The 23,990-nt window shown below is 40.6% G+C and overlaps 1 protein-coding gene across 1 annotated transcript in view; it reads right to left on the bottom strand.

Moving 5' to 3' along the window:
• Nucleotides 1-14,801, bottom strand: part of KHDRBS3 (KH RNA binding domain containing, signal transduction associated 3) — an 84,834-nt gene extending 70,033 nt beyond the window's left edge. The window contains exon 1 of the mRNA XM_062504114.1: nucleotides 14,714-14,801. Within this exon, the coding sequence (XP_062360098.1) occupies nucleotides 14,714-14,801 (88 nt within the window). The remainder of the gene's footprint in view (nucleotides 1-14,713) is intronic.
• Between the last annotated feature and the right edge of the window lie 9,189 nt (nucleotides 14,802-23,990).

Here is a 23,990-nt window from a genome sequence, read left to right as displayed (position 1 = left end):
AACTTCTAGCATCCAAGTTAAAAATTAGTTAATTATTTCCAACAGGCATGGTTATGGTATAGCTGTAAGAATCTGCATGTCCTGTGCAACTAATCAGCAGTCAAGACATTGCAAATTCACTTGTCTTACTAATTTGTTTTGAAGACAATTTAAAATCAAATGCTTAAATAGAAACCTAAAATGTGATGCCTAACTTTTACTGCAGGCAAATTATGTCACATAGTTATTTGATAAATTAACTTTAGACATATTACTGTTTCAGTTTTAATCCAACTAACTTCAAAATGCCTACTTTCACTGAACACAAATCTTTCCCAGTGATGAGAATTTGTGTTCTTAGGGGAGTAATTCCCATATTCAATAGTTTAAATAGCAGATATCAGTATATTCGTACAGATTATACACTGAAAATCAACTACTAAAAAGTGTCATAGGCATAAGACAGCTGACACCTTTGAGTGCAGTGGAACAATTCACAGCCTGGGAAGTTCACCAACATTCAAGGTGAGATAGCAAAAACAAAACTGGTCATATTTTTAACAGCAGTGCTAGAAGCCTGCAGAAGCTGCTTCTAACCAGATACCCACCTGCCTTCACAGCCCCATATATTCAAGTTTCTGCTCTTTCATCACTTCTGTCTGCCAAGAAACAATAAGAAAAGTGCCAATGCAAACTACCTGAGGTGCCATTACTTCTTGATTCAGTGATGTTTAAATTGCTTTTATACGAGAAAGAAAATGTTGATGCTCCATTTTCCAAAAGTACAGAATGAAGTTATCCTCTAGATGTGGCAGAGGACAAAGGGAATGCATTTGAAAAAACATACAGCTGCTTAGGAAATTTAGAGTCTGGGTAATATAGAGACAGCAAACCCAATTAACAGGATATATTTTTCTATTGCTCCTTGCTACTAGAGAGAAACAATGCAAAAAAAAAATAATGCATTTGGGAAGAAACTCAGTCACAATGGGATACTTGTGCACCCAGGACAAAGTCTTCCTAGAGAAAGGGTCATGTGTTGCTAAGTTTTCACTTCCCCATCTGGATTCATTGCCCTCAGAGCAAGAGCAGGAATGCTATGTCAAATCACATACAGAATAATCACATATAAGGGCTAGAATGTCTTATTTTGCATACACCCAAGAAATAAAGGTGCTCCACTGAACTGAAAAATCTGACTGTCCACTAATACGTCTGAAAAAACATTTAACCATGGGGAACATAAGCTCTTTCTCATGCTGACAGGAGAGACACATTCACAAATCCCTCTACCAAATCTGTCATGTGGATTTAAAGACTCAATCATCAGCGTGTCACAGAGCCAGAAAATAACAGAAATGCTAAAATTAATTTTTTGTTGATCATAAATGGAACTACAATCCCAGAGCCACTCTTTTTGCAGGATCACTTTCTAAAGCAAAGGCACAACTAATTTAATAAGTTACTACTCATTCTTGCTATAATCGTAACTACAAAAATATGAACAGAGCACTAAATAACCAGAAAGAGCTAGGAATGAGGAAAAGCTTTTTTTACTACATTCATACAGATTTTACTCTACCCTTGAATAATAACTATTGGCAGTACCCCTTGACATAAAAGCATGAGATTAACTATGTAGCTGGCCAGGAGTATCTATTCTGTTTAATCTATTTTTCTGAAGGGACCATCTGCTCTTATTTCTTCATTTTGTGGCTTAGCCTGAAATTGCATTCACTATTCTGTTAGGATTTCAATTAGGTACATGTAAATTTTTTTCCCCGTGTCAGGATGGCTGTCTTGAGGATGAAATACTGTAAGGGGAAAAGGTGTTATTACAGAAAGTTGATTGACTATAATTGATACAGCTCAAACAGCTAATTAGTCACCAATAAAAAGAAATAAAAAAAACCACTAACATTTGTTTTATTACAGGACAGCTTGACAACCATTACTAACAGTATGCAAAGCCATGTTTAAGGTACCAAACCTGTATAAAGGAACTATGCTTTCTGTATTCCCTCCACTCAGCTCTTTTCCAATGACTCTGCAGAAAAGCTTCAAATCTCAGCTTTAATAACAGCACTGAAACCTTTCCAAGTAAGGAGCCAAAAAAATACCTCATACAGATGCTGACACAACATACCTACATGATTAGCATCATTTGCACAGACTTAGAAATAATGAACAGTTACCGCTAAAAGATTTACTGAAATACAACCAACAGGGTTGAGCTCTAGCCAGTTACTAGTCTAGTGCAAAAATATAAAGAAAAATATTCTGAAAGAACTGGAACAAAATTAACCCTACAGTTTTACCTTATACTTATCCAAGTGGGAAAGGAAAGTACTTTTTATTCAATTATTTCCTATCAATTTCAGTGCTTTCTCCAGAAAAATGACCAAGTAGGTGGCTATCCAGCAAGCTGAGTACTTTAGCTACTGCCTAGAGGAACTAAATAAATACTCAGCATCAGCCTCATGCAAGGCATCATAGCAAGCGGCCTCCTCGCCCAGGCAGCCACTGGAAGCTTTGGTCTTTGCTTTGAACACATGAACAGGAATAAGGGATTGGTGCCTTCAGGACCTACAACCTACTCAGAGGCAGAAAATACATTATGTTAGCACAATGCTCAACACGCCACTGAAGTCTAAAAAAACTATGATCTACCAGTTAAGATAGCAAGTCACATCCATTTTCCACTGTCAGCACATTAATCTAAAGGATAATTTGCTTAGAGTTCTTTATAGAGCTGATCCCACAGCCAGCTACTTGCCACTTATGCGAATGAAATACACACCAGCATTTTTAATTAACCTCATCTTGAACTATCTGAACTAGCACTTAGGATCTCAAACAAGGCCTATTTTTTCAAGCCTGCAAACTGTACAAGTGCATTTATAAATAAATAATTTATAAATACCATTATGGTAATTTCCCCATACTCTCCATTTAATCAGCTGATAATAAAGGAATATCTTAAGAGCTTGAAGTTTAAAAGTCTGGGAAAGCTTATTCTAAAACATCAGATTGGACTGACAGGAGGCTTAATAGTTCAAGCATACATGAAGAAAACACAAGAGGCCAAAGCTAGTTCAGGACATAGAAGGATGTGGGGTGCAAATGACCTTAAAAAATCACCTAGTTCCATAGCCCCTGCCATGAGCAGGGACATCTTCCCCTAGGCTAGGTTGCTCAGAGCCACATCCAACCTGACCTGGAACACTCCAAGGGATGGGGCTTTCACAGCTTCTCTGGCCAACCTATGCCTGTGCCTCAGCACACAGAGTAGAGTTTCTTCCTCACATATAATCCAAATTTCTTTTAGTTTAAAACCACCCCCGTGTATGATATGGCATCATCCTTACCATATAAAGTGAGGGGCAGAAGGAAGAGGTGGACATATGGAGTCGGAGGAATAAGGAAGGGGAGGATGTTCAAATGGAAACATTTGTCTCCTGGAGCCACAGTAAGGTGTTTTGGAATCCTGCCTGCTCATGGGAAGTGGTGAATGGATTCCTTGTTTTCATTTTCTTATGTGCACAGCTTGTACCTCCCTTGCCAAGGTAACCTATCTTAACACAGAGTCCCGTAACTTTTGCTCCTCGGACTCACTCCCCCATTGCCCGGCTGCAGGCCGGGGTGACAGCAGGACAGGGACACACCTGCACCTGGAGATGCGGGTCAGACAGAACACATCTGGCTGCCGAGCTGCTGTGACAGGAGAACACCGCTGGCACCCCGCGCCCGAGCCCCTTCTCCCGGGAATCACACTCGCTCCCACCTCTCCCGAGGGGCTGGCACCCGATCCTCCAGCCCCGATCCCAGCCCTCCCGGGTAAGGAATCAGGGCTCCTACACCCCCCTATATCCCGGCTGTCCCGGGCAGGCCATCAGGGATCCCACGCCCCCCTCTATCCCGGCTGTCCCGGGCAGGCCATCAGGGATCCCACGCCCCCCTCTATCCCGGCTGTCCCGGGCAGGCCATCAGGAATCCCACGCCCCCCTCTATCCCGGCTGTCCCGGGCAGGCCATCAGGAATCCCACGCCCCCCTCTATCCCGGCTGTCCCGGGCAGGCCATCAGGAATCCCACGCCCCCCTCTATCCCGGCTGTCCCGGGCAGGCCATCAGGAATCCCACGCCCCCCTCTATCCCGGCTGTCCCGGGCAGGCCATCAGGAATCCCACGCCCCATATTCCCGGGAGCCCCGCAGGGCCGGGCTGCTGTCGCCCCCTCCTGGCACTACTCGGCGCGGGCGGAACCGCTGCAGAAATAATTCCCGAAACGCTCTACAACTCCCCCAAAATGAAACACACACAACGCCTTCTCCAATAACTAGTGCCCTAATCGTAACAGAGTTGTACGGTAAAGATGCGTTCAAAAACCCCTCTGCATAAGCTACATTGTCAGGAGTACTACATGTAGATGCTGCATTAGAATCTTGCAGAACAACCTGCTGTGGAAGGCTTCTGCTCTTTCCAAAGTGTGGCCATAATAATAGTATGTAACCACCCAAGATCCTCAAATACACAGATGATAAAAGGCTGGAAAAAGTCTTCAGAGGCCATTAGTTCTCTGTCGTGGTTCAGCCCTAGCTAGCAGCTGAGCCCCACATAGGTGCTCCCTTCCCCCCAGAAGCATGGGGGAGAAAATCACAGGGCAAAATAAATAAACTTCATAGGTCGAGATAAAGACAGTTTAATAGTAGGTAAAGCAAAATCCATGCACATAAGCAAAGCAAAACAATTCATTCACCGCTTGCCATGGCCAGGCAGGTGCTCAGGCATTCTCAGGAAAGCAGGGCTCCATCGGACATAATGGTGACTTGGAAAAACAAACTCCAAACTTCCTCTCTTCCTTCTTCCCCTCCAGCTTTAAAAATGCTGGGCACGATGCCACATGGTCAGGAACATCTCTTGGGTCAGCTGGGGTCAGCTGTCCCAGCCATGTCGTACCCCACTCCTTGTTCCCCCCAGCCTCCTCGCTGGTGGGATGAGGAGCAGAAAGAACCTTGAAGGAGCAGAGAAGGCCTCTAAGCTCTGTTAAGCAGTAATGAAAACATCCCCGTGCTATCAGCAGTGCTTTCATCCCAAATGCAAAATACAACCCCACACCGGCTACTAGGAATAAAAAATTAACCCCAGCCAAAAAACACCACAACCCTCACAAGCACTTTATGACAACACTTATATCGTTCCCAGTATTTGTTTCACATGGTATTAACAGGCTTCTGTGAAGACTCAAGTGCCTGCAGAAACAAAAAGCTCTCAAGAAGCCTTACAATAAAAGCCTTAAAAACATAAATCTTTTGTTGCATGCTTTTATACAGTAGGCCAATAAAAAAACCTAATCATTTTTCCAGACCATGGATGCGCAGTGTAATAAAAAGGTCAAGAGTATACGATAAGTGAAAAGAATCTTTAAGACCAATATGTGTAACACAAGACAAACTGGACCACAATAGTCTTTCCCAATCCCTAAGATCTATTATTAAGGTGCTGCATTTCACCTTGCAGACCATCCAGCCTAGGATAGTACTGGGATAACTCTACATACAGAGCAAGTGTTAACTTCAGCTACAGGTATCATCTGCTGTGAAGCAGCATAGCTACCCCAAACACACCAGGCTTTAAATGGAGAAACTGAATCAATCACTAAGAACAAACTCTTTTGCTTTGAGAAACATCTCCAGTTACCACAAAGATTTTGGGGAACCCTTTTGAGAAAGGCAGAAAACCAATCTGTGATCAAGTTTCTTTAGAATCAGGACTTCTTGAACATAAATTAATAGGCTGGAAATGGTAATGAAGCAGTTGGATACTTAGTAAAGTGAAAAAATGCTTTCTGTACTTTCCTGACTCTACAAATTGATCAAGAGCACCATACCCAAGCTGTTTCTACAGCTGAGAAAAATCTGCTTTCCTTCAAGCTCAGGAGGGGAGATGAGATACCATTAAACACAATAAAAAGTCAAATAACCAAACAGACATAATGAAGCACAGTGCCTTTCATTTCCACAGAAGTGAAATTTATCATTTAGCATTAATCTACAAGCGGGTAGAGAAGGCAAGGGTGATTTTTTTACTTCACTGCTTTACCTCATGGAGCTGTATCACCAAAGCTGGCATAGAGGGCACCACAGCATTTCTGCATAATAGTAGAAGAAAGGCAATAAAAATCTCCTTAACCCTTCAAATACTGCAGATGTGACTGCAGGAAGCAGAAACTGGGCTTCTCACCAGGGACACACCAGGATTGGTACTCAACCATCTCTAGTCAATTAGGACATGGATCAAAACAAAACAGTAATAAAAACCATTTTCCACTACTAGCAAACAGAAAAGACATGAAAGGAAGAATGACCATATCAAAAGCAGTCCTTCTGTTTCTATATCTGAAAAAAGAAAAAAAAAATCACAATTTTAATCCCAAAGCAGTAGGAAAATTGGCTGAAAACATCTAAAACCTTTTGCTTTCAAACACATCTGCTTCCCAGAATACTGTTACTGAATGATCTGAGGCAGTAAAAGGCTACAGACACATTGACTCTCCAAGTAATCAACAAGTGCAGCAGCAGTGAGAGGAAGAATCATAGAATACCCTGAGTTGGAAGGGACCCAGAAGGACTGAAATCTAACTCCTGGCCCTGCACAAGACCAGCTCAAGAATCCCATCATGTGGCTGAAAGCTTTGTTGAAATGGCTCTTGAGCTGTGTCAGGCTTGGTGGTGTGACCACTTCCCTGGGAACCTGTTCCAGTGTCCAACCACCCTGTGGGTGTAGAACCTTTTCTCAATACCCAACCTAAACCTCCCGTGACACAACTTCAGGCCTTTCCCTCAGGTCCTGTCACTGGCCACCAAAGAGATCAGTGCCAGCCCTTCCTCTTCCCCTCATGCAGATGTTGCAGACTGCAATGAAGTCTCCCTCAGTCTCCCCTTCTCCAGGCTGAAGAGACCAAGTGACGTCAGCCACATCTCAAATACCTTCTCTTCCAGACCCTTCATCTTCAGAGTCCTCCTCTGAATACCCACTACTTGTTTTATAACTTCACTACAATGTGATTTACATGGTGGTGTTTGAAACTGCACACAGTACTTAAGACATTTTCCTATATTTTTTGTCTTGACCACAAAGGCATCTTCCTCAGACTATTCCTTCCGAACAATCCTGATGGATCATTAAAGTCGGAAAAAAAATCGGGAAATCCTGAAAGGATTTGCAACTTTGGGTTTTCACTGTCACTGTATTACACCAAGACCAGCACAGCAGCAGTTGTTATAACAAATCTTCTGTCGGAACAAGTACAATGAGTTTACTGAAATGACTTTAATCTTTTAGGTTTCCAATTACTTTGTCAACAAATCCTTCCTAGAAAATAAAGACCCATAAAAGACCACCTATACAAGCCAAAAAAGTGAAAGATATACCATCTACAAGAATTAAACTGACTTTTTTTGCTGCCTTGCAACTTGGTTGAAGTTGAGTTGCTACCGGCAGCCAAAAGTCTGATAAACACATCAAAATAAGAAATGAAAGGCATCAAGCAAATAGCAACTAGAGATGGAGAATAGAAAGGAAATCCATTTAACTGCCTAGCTGCTTAATAACTTTACCTTGACAATAAGGTAAAATGCTGAAAAACAACAGCACAAGATAAAAACCATAAGCGATAAATATGAAAAAGGAAAGTTGAAGCAAAGGAAAATTTTAAGATAGGATAAACACAAAGAACAAAACATTCACTGCTCAGCTGTTGAGGTACAAAAATACATCAGTCAGTCTAACAATGCTTCTTCATGCTACCTCTCCAATTACTGCTCTTTAATTTGCTCCTTGGCATAAACAACTGAACTACAGCTACTGTGCAGCCCAAATCATTGGCAGTTCAAAGAGCTTAACAATTTAGCAGGGATCAAACGCCCATAAATGCAACTCATTTTGAAGCAAAGATGTCAAGACATACAAAATCTACTGAACCTTATATCTGGTTTAAGAGTTAATCATCCGTTACTAAAGCATTGTGCATTTTTTCATTTGTATTTCTTGGCCAGACATTCCACCATCAGTTTAAGGGGCCTCTTCGCACCTTTATTCACTCCTGAAGGCAGTCAGGGTCTCAAAGCACAAGTCAAGATCACTTTCCCCACACCAATCAGACTAGCGAGAAGCCTACAGACCTTCTCAAGCTTGCAAAGCATTGTATTTTTCCATTATTTCCTCAAAGATTAAGACATAGGGTCTTGTGTAACTAGAATGTCACAAGAAAATTAAATTCCTGAGTCCATATGCCCTTCTAGCCTTAGCTTGAGGCCATAAAGATATTAATTTTCTAGCTAGTGTTACACTTGGGAAAAAAAAAAAAATCACACCTGGCTAGAAATATATTGCTCTAAAATAATGCCCAGAATTACCACCACCCCTACCAAACAGTTCCCATGGCATGGGTGAGACTTACCTTCCCAGGATTCAGGAGTAGACAACCCCACTTTATCAAGATATTCCACATTCCCAGCATAGAAGCCCTGTCCTTCATTATCTTCTATTTGAAAAACAGTATTAATAATGTAAACATTAAGCTTGCAGAATTCCTGCAGAGCTCAGCTAAGAACAGTCAGCTAATTCACCATAAAATATTAGGTGTGTCAGTTACCAGTTAATCTATTTAAACATGCTTTTTACTGAACCCTGCTAAATACTAATTAAAAAGTCAAGCAGTACCACACTGAATACTTTATAGATGCTTCTCAACTCTGACCTTTGATACACGATTCCTTCAAACCAAAGTACATCCTAGATTTTTTTTTTTTAATTACACTTGAAGGTAACAAGGTCAGAGGGCAGAAAGGTCACACACAAATTTTAAGTGCATGCAAGAAAAGTCAAACAAACCATAGGCCAGAAGAACAGTACTGTTACCTTCTTTCTGACTTCCCCAGTAAATAAGTACTCAGAAGGCTACAGTTTTAATTTGCACGGCTGCTGTCAAAAAGGATTGAAAGTGACAAACCATGTCAGGTTTGTCGCCTGCATTTGAAAGCTTTAAATTCAATCTCTCTCATTGACTGCCAAAGTGAGTGTGCAAATGAATTAGGAGTCAGCTTTACACTAACTGTGATCATAGCCAGTGGCTCTAGGCTCATCAGGCTTCAGAACACAGAGGAGCCCAGGGGTGAAGAAAGTATGATTATCTTCAGCTGCATTTTGCAGAAACCCTGTTAACATGACTGGAATATCTGATAAACCACTTCCCCAGCCTTTTAAGAAAGCAAGATTGAAATCTAGCTTTTAGGAAGCCTTCTGACTGTTCCAATACAGTTTCACCACAGTAAAAGCAAAGAGTAACCATAACAAAAATGTGAACTTGTGAAGTTTTACCAAATACAAGTAGCTGAGATGAGAGACAGACTCTGAAATATCCCTTCTACCCTCCAAGACTTACTACTTTTCATGCTGCTTTAAGAAAACAGAATCCAAGTCAGCCTTCCCTAGCTTGATGGTATAACCATCACATCATATTTATTCCCATTACTGTCATTTAAATTTCTCACCACACTCTGCCTGGAAAATATCCAGTTCCACCAAAACATTTTGCTTAGACTGTTGTCTTCTGGTAACCAGACTAAACCCCAAACAGTTTATTTCTGGTTAACTTCTAAGAATGCCAACCAAAAGTGACCAGTTGTCTGAAATAAATCTGAGGAGCACAAAACTTACTGTATTTTATAGATGCTCTGAATAATTTCAAAACACCACCAGCTTTCTACAGCCATGTCTCATTTTCAAAACACCTATGACCTTCATGAATTGCTTTGAAATCCTCAAAGTGCAGGACACTTGAAACAAGTATTGTTTTTGTGATTGCTACTATAACAACAAAACAAAGAGTTTGAGGTTACACCGAGGAAGTACATTCCACACCATCAGTGACTGGGAATGAGCAGCACCACGTGTCTGCACCGTGCCATGAAACTTGTCCACAGAGGAAAGTGGATGCTTCGGTGACAAACTGATTACTTGTGTTACAACATACATATGTCACTACACAATCACATTTATTTTTGATAAATTAAACAAAAACATCAAACACTACTTAGACAGATTTACTGAAGGTTGTCCCGGTTCTGGCTGGGATAGAGTTAATTTTCCTCCTAGTGCCTGGTACAGTGCTGTGCTTCAGATTCAGTATGAGAGTTGACAACACAGTGATGTTTTGGTTGTTGCTAAGTAGTGTTGACTCTAAATCAAGGACTTTGCAGCGTCTCACACTCTGCTGGGGAGCAGGTGCACAAGAATCCCAGAGGGAGCACAGCCAGGAGAGGTGACCTGAACTGGACAAAGGAATATTCTACACCACGGGATGGATGCCCAGTATATAAACTGGGGGGAGTTGACTCAGAGCCACTGACTGCTGCTCAAGGACAACCTGGGCATCAGTCAGCAGATGGGAAACAACTGTATATTATGCATCACTTGTTTCTCTGAGGTTTTATTCCTCTTTTTCATTTCCAGTATAATTATTATATTTTACTTCATTTCAGTCATTAAACCCACAAGTTGTATCATTCTTCAATTCTCCCCGGATTCCAGCAGGGGAAAGGGAACAAGTGGCTGCACAGTACCTACCAACCAAGCTGGGCTTAAACCACAGCAAAAATCACTAATATATAAGGAGCCTTAATTTGTTGGTAAGCTCCTACTTAAACCATTTTTTCAAAGCCATTTCCGCAGAGAAGAAAAAATATTAGACCACTAATATTCTCCACAAAGCAGTGAGTGAGTACAGTCCCCTGTACCTCACTGATATTTGTGAGGTACAACTCTGATTATTGAACTCCCACGTGAAATTTGACACAAGACACAGCAAGCCCCTGCTGATCACCCCTAGACTCATGGCTCAGGGAAGGCATTCAACACACAGTTAGCACATACAGCCATCTACTGATAGGAAGGCTTGGTATTCCTCTCCATCATCTCATTGACATTTTAAAGAAAGCCTTGCCAACTTCAGATATTACCTCAAATCTCAAAGCAGCAAAAATGAGCTTGTAAGGAAGAATTCCAGAGGTCCAGTCAGCACAAGAATTCTTTGAGCAACGGCAGCAGCCCTAACTTTCATTATTGACACAATTCTCTACACAAACCAAACCACTGCCAAGCACCCGTTTTCACGTGTTCCCTAAGAAATGTGTCTAGGATCAGCATGTTTTATTTACAGTTAGCTTCTTCCATCTGCAGTTTCACATACTTCATTCAACAGTCACAAACTGCTCGTCTTGAATCACTACTATAAATAAATGTGAAAGAAGGTAAAGTAACTTTCCTCACAGATCTTTGAGTATTTTTAGAGTATCACTCATGAACCAAGTCATGACAACCAACACTACACTTGTACATTTACATACAACCACAACTGCAAAGTCAGCCTTCAAAATAAGGCTTGATTTCAGAACTACCATCACTCCCACAAGACAAATATTTTTCAGATTTTGCATAAAGATGAGCACATGACAGTTGAAAATCAGAGAAATACTAATGTACTAAGCTCTTCCTTCATAGAATCTCATCTTTCCCAAAGTTCTTCATTTACAGAAGTTACTATAAGCTAATAACCGGACAATATGTTCCAATTCCCACCCTCTGGTACCAGCTGCAAATTAATCCTATTAGCATGGACCTTTTACTACACATGCAAATAAGTCTACTTCCAATCAATAATATGTTTAATAGTTTACAGGCAAAGTAGTTGTCTTTTTAGGATGGCTTAATGTTCAAGTATACAAATACATCTTCGTAATTAAAAAGTCTCATCTCCTGGAAAAGATAACTATTGTTCTAAAACTTAAGCAGCCGCTAAATGTTTGTGACTTTTTAAAACAAAAATTACACCATAGGTATTCTATTTGTGTCCCAAGGAGACGGGGCATCAAATACTTGACCAGAGCTCTCAACAAGAAAAATCAGGACTTCCTATGCATGAACATTGAAGGATACTGATATTTGATTTCAGTGCTTTCAAAACAAGGTTTCAAGGCAGAGAAATTTCTGTCATATCTTAATTCAGAAAGACAGACCAGTAATACTGCCCAAAAAAATATTCTTACTGCATCTTAGTTATTTCCACATTATTCTAACTGAAATGTTAACCAGGAACTTGAAGCAGGTCAAGCTCCAGTTTTTAAATTTAAATTACGTAATTTGTGTGTACACAAATTATAATGTGTAATTGTAAGTATAATATGCAAATTCATCCACTTCCATTTGAACACTATAATTACCAGATTTCAGAAGTCTAGACCCAGGATTTTCCCGAGAAACCAAATTCCAACATGAGTGGAAATTTGTTAGCAATTTGGCTCTTCTGTCTAAGCAGTAAACACACCTGAACTACTTCAGCATCTCAGAAGGACTGTACTTTATCCATACAACTCTCACAAATCAGTCTTGAATTTCTGAAGAAAGCCAGCTGATGTACAGTATTTCAGTTTAAGTAAATACAGACAGCAAATTTAATACCACTAAGATACCAAAATGCTATTACATAATTAAGCTGGTTATTTAAAGCACTTAAAACCCTTGCTAAGACATTCTCACAGATACCCAAAAGAAGCCAAACTTGGAAACCCATTTCATTTTAAACTTAAAAGATAAACAAATCCAGTCAAAAAATTAAACAAGCGCTTTCTTTTGCTTCCACATGAACTAATATATAAAATACTCAGTGAACCTGGCAGACAAAATCCAAGCCTGAGCTACTGCATATCTATTTCCACTAATAACTGTTATTCATTTATCTGCACAGAATTATATACAATTGAGAACAAAACAGTCCCTGATCAAGTTAGTGTCATGGCAGGATGTGTTTGTAAAACATACCCTCCTGAAGTCATATTTTCCACTTGTATTATACAGTCACTTCATTTTATCTGGCTCTTTGGTGATTCTACAATTAAACTAACTATTTTACATAGATATTACACAAATTTCCATTTTAAACTACAGTTAACCAGTTGATTAGTCACCCTCAATCTTTCTTTTCCCCACCCCTAACATGTGAAACACTTCAGATATAATCCAAGACTTTACTCTCAAAGTAAACAGAAAATCAAGAGACCTACTAGATTACAGAGGTTGGATGCATATTCATCTACATTTTTTCACTGACAATGTAATATTGTTTTGGAGCTGAATGTACACATGCAGACACCATAATGAAAGGCAAGAGTTTCAGTCCTCCAATTTATCATCTCAATGAGAACCTCAAAAAAATACCATAAACTCAGTCAAAAGGACATATTTACTTCCTTTAACACCCTTCACAAAACAGTCAATTGCATACTTCTATAACTCTTTAGAATAATTTACACATGCAAAAAGACTCTTCACTACCTAGAGAGGAATATCAATGTTTAATTTTTAGAAGTATTTCTTTCATTTACAGTGAACACAGCAAGTAACTGTAATAATTAAATGTTAAAAATAATTTTTAAACTTAATTCTCGTTTTCCTACAATCAACAGCGACATTTTTACAGATTCTTAGTTGGGAAATACGTAAAATACCAGCCACCCATGGACATGGACCCTCAATCCACTCAGCATACGCATTCCACAGTGGAAACTGTGACAGCTACCCCCTAACTCCAGAGTATTTCAAGACAACAGTAATTCCCCTTCTGATTCTGAGACAGGCATCCGCACCTATTACACATCAAAACCTACAATGCACTGAAGAATCCACATCAATTTCAACTTGTTCCGGTTATAGGATCTAAAGTACACCAAGCATGGCTTTTTAATCACTGTAATTGAAGCCAAAATAATTTTGGCTGTCACTATGTTTGGTGTATTGGAGGATCAGTCCACCACTTATTTCACTTGAGCATCCTAAGCACTAGATCAAGCATTTGTCTCTCTAGAGCTGTATTTGAAAGTCATCTGCCAATTATACAGTATCTCCAAATGTACATTAAATCATACTTTAATTCACATAGCATGACTTTTATAGTCAGTACTGCACCACTGAAGCAAAAAGCTAGCACTTTAAAGCACATCTGACATGACATATGCAGAAAGAGGTGGGAGTAATTTATCATCTGGAGTTATATAATTTCAAAACAAAATATGCTTTGTGTTTTTTAAAGGTTTACTAAAATGTATCGTTGGTTCCTTAATATCTTAGCCGCAGAGCGCAAAGTTTCGAGGAAAGGCCATCGGCAGTCGGCTCGCTCTCAAGAGGGCTCACACACATGTAAACAATCGGCTGTTCATTGTTCAGGAACGGGGTAAGATAGGAAAACCTTCTGGGGTTTTAACTGACGTGTAGCCCGAGCAGAGCACAGCACACCCAGCCGTCTTACACAGCCATTCTTTTCGGAATAATGTGTAACTCGAGCAGTGAGCGATGGCAGAGAAAGCCCCGATGGAAGAGAGGCAGTGCGGGAAGGCATCCAGCGTGCGCGGCCGCCCGGGCGATGCTGCCCGGCAGGGGAAGGGGAAGGCGCCGGTAGCCGGAAAACACCGACAGCCCGAACACAACAAACCCCGCCGAGCGGTGCAAGGCAAGGCTGAACCCCTCACCGAGGACCTCGCCAGGAGCCCGAACACAACAAACCCCGCCAAGCGGTACAATAGGGAAGGGTAAACCTCCGGATGAGCATCCGCGGCGGCCGGCGCTCACTCCGGCCCGTTCCCACCGCGGGACAAGGAGCCCCGCTCCGCCCCGCCGCCCCTCACCTTGGTTGACCAGCCGCAAGGCGTGGGTGAAGGACGGGTCCAGCGAGTCCTTCTCCGCCATCAGCTCGGGCAGGTACTTCTCGTCCATGGCAGCAGCGGCGGCGGCCCGAAGCGGCAGCGGAGCCGGGGCGCCGGGTGCGCCCGCGGAGAAGGAGCGGGTCCGAGTCCCAGGCGGCGGTAAATCCTCGGAGGCAGCGTTTCCCCCTGGCCGCCTCCCGCCCGGGGCTGCGGGGACGCATCCAGAAGGAAGCGCCGCAAGCCCCCGGCCAGGAGGGGGAGAAAAGGGGCGCGGGCTGGGGGGACGCCCCCCCCCCTCAGCGAGCAAGGGGCGCGGACAAATCACTCTGCGGAAGAGTACAAGGGGGTAAAACGAGGGAGAGGCGCGCCCCGGCAGCCGCTGACCTAGGCAAGACGGGGGCCGCGCACACAATAAAAGAGGGGTTATTAGGCAGTAGCAGGCACTGCGCGCACACACGCAACACAAACACCGCCACGGGAAACACTGCGCCCACTGAGCCGGAAAAACGCGCCGCACCAGGCTTATATACCGCCCAAGACCACGCCCCCTAGCCGCCCTTAGCCCCGCCCGGGAGCGGAGCCCCGCCCCGGCTCCGTCCAATGGGCGGGGATAACAAAGCCCCCCAAGTGTCACCGCCTTGCTCAAGTGAAGGCCCCTATTGGATGGTGTGGCCTGTCAATCAGAGACGAGCCGCAGCTTTTCATTGGTCGCTGATTCTGGCTCCGCCTCTCCGCGGCCGGTGAGGGGCTGGTGTTGAGGGAGCGCTCCCAGAGCCGCTCCGCACCGGGAGCGGAGCGAGAGTGGGGCTGTGGTTGGACCGGCGAGAATTGTAGAGCCTCCTCAGACCGCACAGCGACCCTTCCGACACACGACTACACTTCTAGGCCCTTCCCGGGGTCGGGGATCCAGGACGGCGTCCTTTCCATCCCTGTCAGATGTTACGGAAAAAGGCAGATCTTGTATTGAAAGGAGTGCAAACGCGATTTGATTTTCTTTTTCCCCTCCCTCGAACAGCGGTGTTTTCTATCCAGCGTTCTGTACTTGCGCCTCTTTTAATACAAACCGCTTTATAAATACCAGCCAGGAAACTGTTTCTGATGAGTTGCCCAGATGTGCGGCTGTAAGTGGGTTTGGGATTCACCCTGTTCTGAAACAGGAAAGAGAAGCAAAGTTTAAAAGACCTTGGTCAACCCTATTTTCCTTTTTTTTTTTTTTTTTTCCAGAGGAAGCATTTGTTATACTAGGTGATGATTCACTCTGTTCTTTAGCTTTGAGGCTTTACATCGCTTCCTTATTAGTCCTTAAGTGTCTCATCAATGAATCTTGGGTGACAGAAGCCCGGAGGAAGCCAGACCTGCTCTTCTCTATCACACAGCACACGGGTAAAGCAGAGGAAAATTACTAAATCACTGAAACCAAACCCATAAAGTAGCATTTTAAATCAACGTTTACTGGAAAAGCCAATAAGAAACTTTGATGATCTGCACTTAAAAGACCACTGGAAATACTCTTATATGTGTGAATTGAGTGACCGTATATTTACTTTTGTATTTAATGGGAAAAAAAGAAATGCAATTTATCTTACTCATATCCTTGCAATACAGGGAGGAAAAAAGCTTTGAAAAGGTAAACCAGCATGAGAAATGCTCACTCAAAGCTTGGAAGCAGAGGTTGAGACTCCCTTCTCAGAACTGCAAGTGCTCTTTCACCCTGAAAACCAAAAGACTATATTTTAAGGACTTATTCCTTGTTGCATTTCACAGATTTCAATCCCCCATCAAACAATGTCTGGTATGTTGCAACATGAAACATACGCGATTTGCGCTCTCTGTACAACCATTCTGAATAAATCTTGATCCAAAATGAACAGAAAAAAATTGCAAAGTTCTATTTAAAAAATTCTTTTGCATGACATCAAGCTCAGTTGATACAACTAAAACATACAAGCAGCTGGAAGAAGTTGAATTAAAATGAATGTTTTTTTCAACCTTCCATATACGTCTTCTATATAAAAGTACTGAAATGCAGCCATCTGTTGTGAAACAGGCAGGCACATACAACTCTGACACAGAACAATATGTAGGAGTGTAATCTTTCTTGAGTGACCTGGAGCAAAAAAAAAAAAAAAAAAAAAAAAAACCACAAAAAAACAAGAAATAAAAAACCAAACTAGTTTGCCAGTTTAGCCTAAATATACTAAAAATCATACTAAAACATGCAGGACCTCAGACAGAAATGTTACTGCAAATTTTGTAAAACCCAATGCACCTTTCTTGGGAAGAGTCATATGCTCCCTGGTAACTGATTAAATAAACATTTGCTGCTTCAAGAAACCACAGTATTTCTTCCCAAATTATACCAATTCCCTCCAGCTTTCAACAGAGAAACACTTACTGGAAGTCTGAAGACTTGGTTCTCTCCAAATCTGTAATAATACAGGGATTATAAAATTATCCATGTTGTACCCTATTGTTCAAATTCGGACCTGCACATAAGAAGTGCAGGATATTGTTTTCTCCAATGAAATTCACTAGGATGCAATAAAATAAGGGCAGAAAAGATGGGAAATTATGAGCCTTGGACCCTAGAAAGCAGCCCAGGATGTGGCTAGCTGGGAAAAGCCTGCTGAGCATCACTTCTACTGTCCAGGAAAGGCAGGAAACACCATCTTCTTAAGGATTGATTGCTTTCTTACTGCTGAAATCTATGCAAAGCTTGAAAAGCAGCTTGCTCAAGGAGCTGCCTGGTAAGTATTAGCTGTAGGATTCATGAATATTGAAAAGCCAGGAGTCCAAACTTTTAAAACGCATTACTTAAATGTGTTTTCTCTCTAACAGTACATGCCTGTTTTGCTGTTAAACGCATGTGGTAGTCTCAGGAAGTTAGTTTGGTAGGTGGGTATCAATCAGAAACCATGTCAGATTAATATCTGTTGCTCCTTTTTAAGCACCAGTTATCTGTTACCCAACAGTGTGCCTACCTATCTATGAGCTAAAGTTATAGGAGCCAAAATTAATATTCATATGTGCTAGAAGCATTAGGATGTGTTGGTATCTTCAGTCTCAGGAGTGAGATTCACTTTCTTGTAGCAACAGAATGTGAGGGGACCATGTGTAAAGAGGCAGAACCTGCTCTATGCCCCTTGTCTGGAATATGGATTTTGTACAAATTAATCAATTTGTATTTTCTCTATTTGTTGGATCAACATAAGAAGCAGTGATTACAAGCAGTAATTTCACCATTAAGTCTTTGTTTCAAACATTACAAGTACAACGAAATAGTTGTCATTTCCATGGAATCATTGAATGCTTTGAGTTTGGAAGGGTCATCTAGTCCAGCTCTGTTCCTGCAATGAGCAGGGACATCTTCAACTAGCTCATGTTGCTCAGACCCCCTGCTAAACTGACGTTGAATGTTTTCAAGGATGGGGCATCTATCATCTCTCTGGGCAACCTGGTCTAGTGTTTCACCACACTCATTTTAAATAATTTCTTTATATCTAGTCTGAGTCTACTATTTTATACTTTGAAACCATTACCTCTTCTCCTATGAGACAGCTCTTGCTAAAATGTTTGTTCTCATCTTTCTTATAAACCCCCTTTAAAGTACCAAAATGATGCTGTAAGGTCTCCCCAGAGCCACCTCTTCTGCAGGCTGAACAGTCCCGACTCACTCAGCCTCTCTTCACAGGGGAGGTGTTCCAGACCTCTGGCTGTCTTTGTGGCCTCCTCTGGACCTGCTGCAATAGATCCATATCCTTCCTGTCCTGAGGAGCCCAGAGCTGGATGCAGCACTGCAGCTAGGGTGTCATGAGAGCAGAGCAGAGGGGCAGAATCCCCTCTCTCACTGTGCTGCCCACGGGGCTTTGGATGCAGTCCAGCACAGGGTTGGCTTTGTGGGATACGAGCACACACATCACAGTAAGTGGCAGCTTGGTGTGATCATTGAATAGATGGAGCACTTGTCACAGGAGAAAACCAGAGTGGACAGTAATTTAGGCAAAATCAACCTTGTGGTTGGGATTTACTAAAAGCACCCGATCAAGGGGAGTCTGTTGACACAGCACCCTCACTCCAGATGCAGAAGGCACTGCACTCACAGGCTGTCTCCCTGCTGAAGTAATTTCCAATTCTGTGGTACACTTTACATGCCTCTAATGCAGTTCTTGCCTCTGATTAACTCCTGGGTTCCTGATTTAAATCTCAGACCACAACAGACTGTTACAAAATCATTTATTTGAGAATTCAAGTCACTGAACTGCACACAGCTGAAGACCTGTAGAAGCAGGGTCTGTTTGGGGAAATAGTTTGTCACAAATACCACACTTAGTGATTGATGTGACTCACCACAGTTCTGACTAGCAAGTTACTAAGTGGGTTCTGGTTTCCTTAATATTACAGTGTGTTACTTGCCCATTTCTATTCAGCATGAAGAAAGTACCATTGCACTCCTTTCTCTAATATTCCTATGGCTTTTATCTTTTTCTTTAAGCTTGCATACGTTTCAAAATATGAAAAAAAAATAAGAGTGTCCTTTCATATCAAAACATCCATGACAAATTGTTTGCAAAAGCTTTTCTCTAAAAATTCACATCTTTCTTTTTTATACCTTTTGCCTCAGTTCAAAGTTCAGGCTTTTTTTTGGACCTAATCAAGGTAATCAGCCAAGTTAAGGTAGAGCACCGTACATAGAATGTATGAGACCTGTAGAGCAAAACGATTACATCATCTGAAGCAGGTAAATTTTATCATTCCATTTTACTTTCTTTCTTTCTAGGTCGTAAAGGCTAACACACTGTATCAGAACAGTCTCTCTGATTTTTAGTGCAGTAATTGAGTCAATACTTCACAGTGAGCTCACCACCTTTGTCATTATATTCCAGTATGCCTTCTTCCAAAGTGTTTTTTTTTTCTTTCCTCTAGATATTTTGCTGATGGCAGTTGTAGCAGGCTCATAGTCCTGGAGCTGCACACACATGTGCCTTGGTCATAATGATGTGCCTGTAGGTATCTTAATGAACTTTGTATTCTCTGCTCTGAAGCATTTTGCCATATTTAAAGGGCCTTTTTAAATCCTGTTTTGAATAAGGTGCAATGATTTTACTCCCTGTTATTTGTTTTGTACAAGTATTTGTTAAAAATCTAGATTTTGTCATTTTCTTTTATGTTCTTGCTAATACACACTTCCTATAGTTCTAAGGATGCAAAAGATACCATTATCATGGCAAAAAAAGCCTTTTCTAGGTAGTCGTATTCTCTTGTGTCATATTTGAATATAAATACTTTTTTAGTACTCCTTTCTTGATTTTATACTGTAGCTATAAAGGAATGTTGTACTATTGCTAAATTCCTCTGCTAGGAGCTTTTGCAAAATTGCACGCTCTTTAATTTCCTATATTCCTGCCTAGTACACTTACAAAAGTGGTTTGCTTTGAGCATTTTGTGACTACCCTCTCTTGTGCTGGGACAATCAATGTGTATTACAAACCTTGATGCATCTGGTCCTCCCACATACCTCTTTTATTGCTCTGAACGTGGGTGATGCCAAATCCAGTATACCCTTATCTCTGCTATACCTGTAGTCTTCCTGCTTTCACATCTCCTAGCACATTGTGTTGTGTGCTAATGAATGTTCTCTTTTGTTCTTAGGACAGCTTTTTACAGGGTGAAATTGTTTGTTTTTATTTTTTTTTTCTTTTCTTTTTATATTCAATCCATTAAAAGCTTGTCTCTCACAGACTGTCTTTCCTAGCTACCAAGGCTTCATCAGCCATAAGTTATCCGTTGTCTTGGTAAGACCATGATGTGTCTCCCAACATTTATCTTTTTATGGTGTTGTTTTCTTTAAAAAGAAGCAGAACTTGATTCAAATTTGCAATCTGTGTTATCCTGTCTGCTTGCATGAGTTTACTGGATACTTGAGCTTTAAAAATATCAGTTCCTTTTTCCTCGTTACCTAGTGGAACCAAGGTGAAGAATATTAGCTACTCCAACCCTGGAATAAATCTGCTGCACTAATATTTTCTATATACCACTATTTTCTGCAATATTTAATTTCTTTTTTACCCATGGCCTATTTCTTTCATTATTCTGCATGAAAACCACAGTTTCTTTCCTTCTGATAATATATTGGAAAATGGCGTTGTTCAGACTGCTCAGATCCTCAGAGAGTCAGAGTAAGCTGAAGTTATTATATAATAGAGAGCATTTGGTGGTGGTGGTTTATTGCATTTGCTTTTAAACTTTACAGAGTAATAATAAAGCAGTCTTATAAAAAACATTTCTTAAGCTTCTCTGAAGAGGGAGGAGTGATAGCAGTGAAATGTCCATTTTTTCTTGGAATAAAAAAATCTTATTTAAAAAGCTGGATGTGAGCCAGGACACAGTTCACAAAAACTTCACAGACCTATGTTGAGACCCAAGTGCGTACAAAAGTAATACTGCTCTTGAGGGACCTTCAAGAGCCTCCATGCTTGAAGTGAGATTATGAAGCAAAGCAGCAGCTGTAGGAGACCCCCAAAGGAAGCAATGGGGGGAAAAAATAAACAAAAAAAAAAAGGCATAAAGCATTCTCTATTTGGAAATGGAGCCATGGTCCTTCTGTACCTTCTGCAAGGCAACAGGAGAAAGAGGAACTCACCATGTAGGACAGCAAGACTCAGCTCCCACTCCAAGCACACGTGCAGAACAGTCTGTGAAATGTGGATTTTATACATGTACCCTCTTTGCCAGGATACAGTGGAAAGATCAAGCAGTACAAAATGTTCTGAGCATCTTGTTCTTGGTATCTCTGGCAATGCAAAGAGTCAAGAAACAGAATCATCAGCCTTTGCCATCAGAGGTTTTCTCAGCCCACCAGCAGTTGCTGAGAAGCCTGTTGTGTTTTTATGTCCAACTCCAAATAATGTCATTTGCACTTATAACACAAAATAGGTCTGTTTTCTAAGGCTAATTTTCTCAACCTACCTATCAATACCATCTCCATAATTCATATGAATGTTGCATGTGTATCTCGTTACTTAATTTTTTAATATCACAAAGCCAGGTGGATGAACAATTGTTTTTAAAACCTATTTCAGCTGTGTATATATTGGCAATTATTAATAAATTGAAAAAATACCTCAGCTAGCAAGGCAGAGTTTTGTCACATTCTATATTTATTAATTTTGTCTCATAATAAATCTGTTCTTTAAATCTGTCACATAAGTTTAGATTAATTTCTATTGAAACTTCTAATCATTGTGTTTTGGTCCTATATTTTGAAATAAAATGTTTACTTACTGTACTTTAAATTTTTGCAGTAAGCAAACTATATATTATGTATTTAAGTTAGTAGTTCTTTAGCTTTAGACAGTATATAGACAGAATCACAGAATATTTAGAGTTGGAAGGGACCCAAAGAGCTCATTGATCCCAGCTCCTGGTGCTGCACCACAAGAAGAGTTGGCACTGCAAGATACTGCAAGAAGGATTGGGAGAGCTGTTGCTTTGGGGAATGTTAAAGGAAATATGGCCGTGAGGAAAGGAAGAAAAGTCACTGGGAAAACAAAGCAAAACAAACAAAAACCCAACAAATCCCGCGAACACCTATTTCTATAAACTATGTCTGGGAATTCAATGGGTGGTAATGGCCTGATTTCAGATTTTTAATTTAGAACTCAAGTGGAAAAACAGTCCTGACCATGAATTCATAAATATCACAGCACTTCCATCTTTGTATTAAGTTTTCACAAAATGAAGGAAAGTAAGAAGCAAGACTATTTCATTATAGCAGGGCTATTGCATTATAGATCAATGTATAAAGTGAAATGTTAAGGCAAAAATACGTCTTTGCTTTCCTGCTGGAATATTTTCATTAGATGCAGTGTCCCTCCCTCACCCCATAATTTCCCCTCATAATTTGGGATTCTGACTTAATGCAGTTATGTGACTTATATTGAGAAATATATTTTTGTCGAAATAAATTACTAAAAATCAATAGTTTGAATTTTATTCATGCACTGCCTTATTTTGGCAGTGAACAGCCGCAAACGTAAACTCAGGTAAGAACTGCTTAGTAAGGCTTAAAATGTATCCAAGCATACACTTCGTTAAATATAATACATCAGTAGTCTAATATCTCAATTCTGGGTCTTATTTAGGGTCCTCTAGATAGTTTATTATCTTTTTTTTCAAATTAGTGGAGGATTAGGACATAATATTTCCCAAAGAAACCACTTTTGTTTTCTTAAGGGAACTGTTAAGTTTTATTGACTTTTGAAAAGTTTTACCTCTTACAGAGTTCAAATAAAAGTGCAGCACTTGGAAAGTAGGGTATGAATGGGTGTTTGAAATTACCTTGAGAAGCTAATGATATCTTTATAGCATTAGTATTTGGTAATTGATGCCTTAGTCCTAAAATCTCTGCTTTGCTGCTCCAGCAAGTCCCAAAAATTAGCATAACAATCCTAAAGAAAAAATGGGTCCCTTGCTGTAAGTTTCTCAGCTACTGATTTTTTCATTCATTACTGTGATCTTTTTTTCTGGTGTTTTGCCACAAATCTCCTGTTCCCATGATACTATATGCAGTTAAAATTATCTCATCTTGGATTTGTTTTTCAATAAACAGAATGTGTTACACAAATGTGCCATATTCATGGCTGTATATAAAACAAATACTATGCTCTAAACGACACAAATAATTAGATTTTTAATATCCATTATTGTTTGTTGTTTTTGTTTTTTTTATTCCTGGTTACTTATATTATAGCTATAAGTATAATAATGTGATCTCTTACATTCTATATTGCATTAGATTTCCACAGCAAGATTAGGAAACAATGCTAAAAATATCCAATGCTAAGTATAACCAGATACATTTCTATTTCTTTTTTCTGATATCACAGAAATAGAACAGCTATAATTTTATCCTAGAAACAGATCTAATTTCAGTAAAAACACTTCAGGTAGGCTGAGACAAAGCATAAAAGTATGAATGTGTGAAAGAAGCATGCTTTCATTTCAAGATTTATGGTATTTATCTACAACGGTACTAAAGTCGTGCTTGTTTTTCAATATGGAAGACTATTCAAATGTCCTTAACACAACAAGTTAGTGGTCAAGTGCAGCTTTATAAAGCATTGCTTTGCCAGGTGCTGTTGTCCTTTACATGCAGGAAAAATATCAACATGAGTATTTTTTTTTCCTTGACAGCACAGTCAGTACAATCTTACAGTGAGCTGCATGATACAGAACCAAAGCAAAGAATAGTGAAACAGAC

Source organism: Cinclus cinclus, chromosome 1 (assembly GCF_963662255.1).
Source record: "Cinclus cinclus chromosome 1, bCinCin1.1, whole genome shotgun sequence".
NCBI classification, from domain to species: Eukaryota; Metazoa; Chordata; class Aves; order Passeriformes; family Cinclidae; genus Cinclus; species Cinclus cinclus.
The sequence above is the reverse complement of the archived record's forward strand: the minus strand, read 5'-3'. Positions and strand labels throughout refer to the sequence as shown.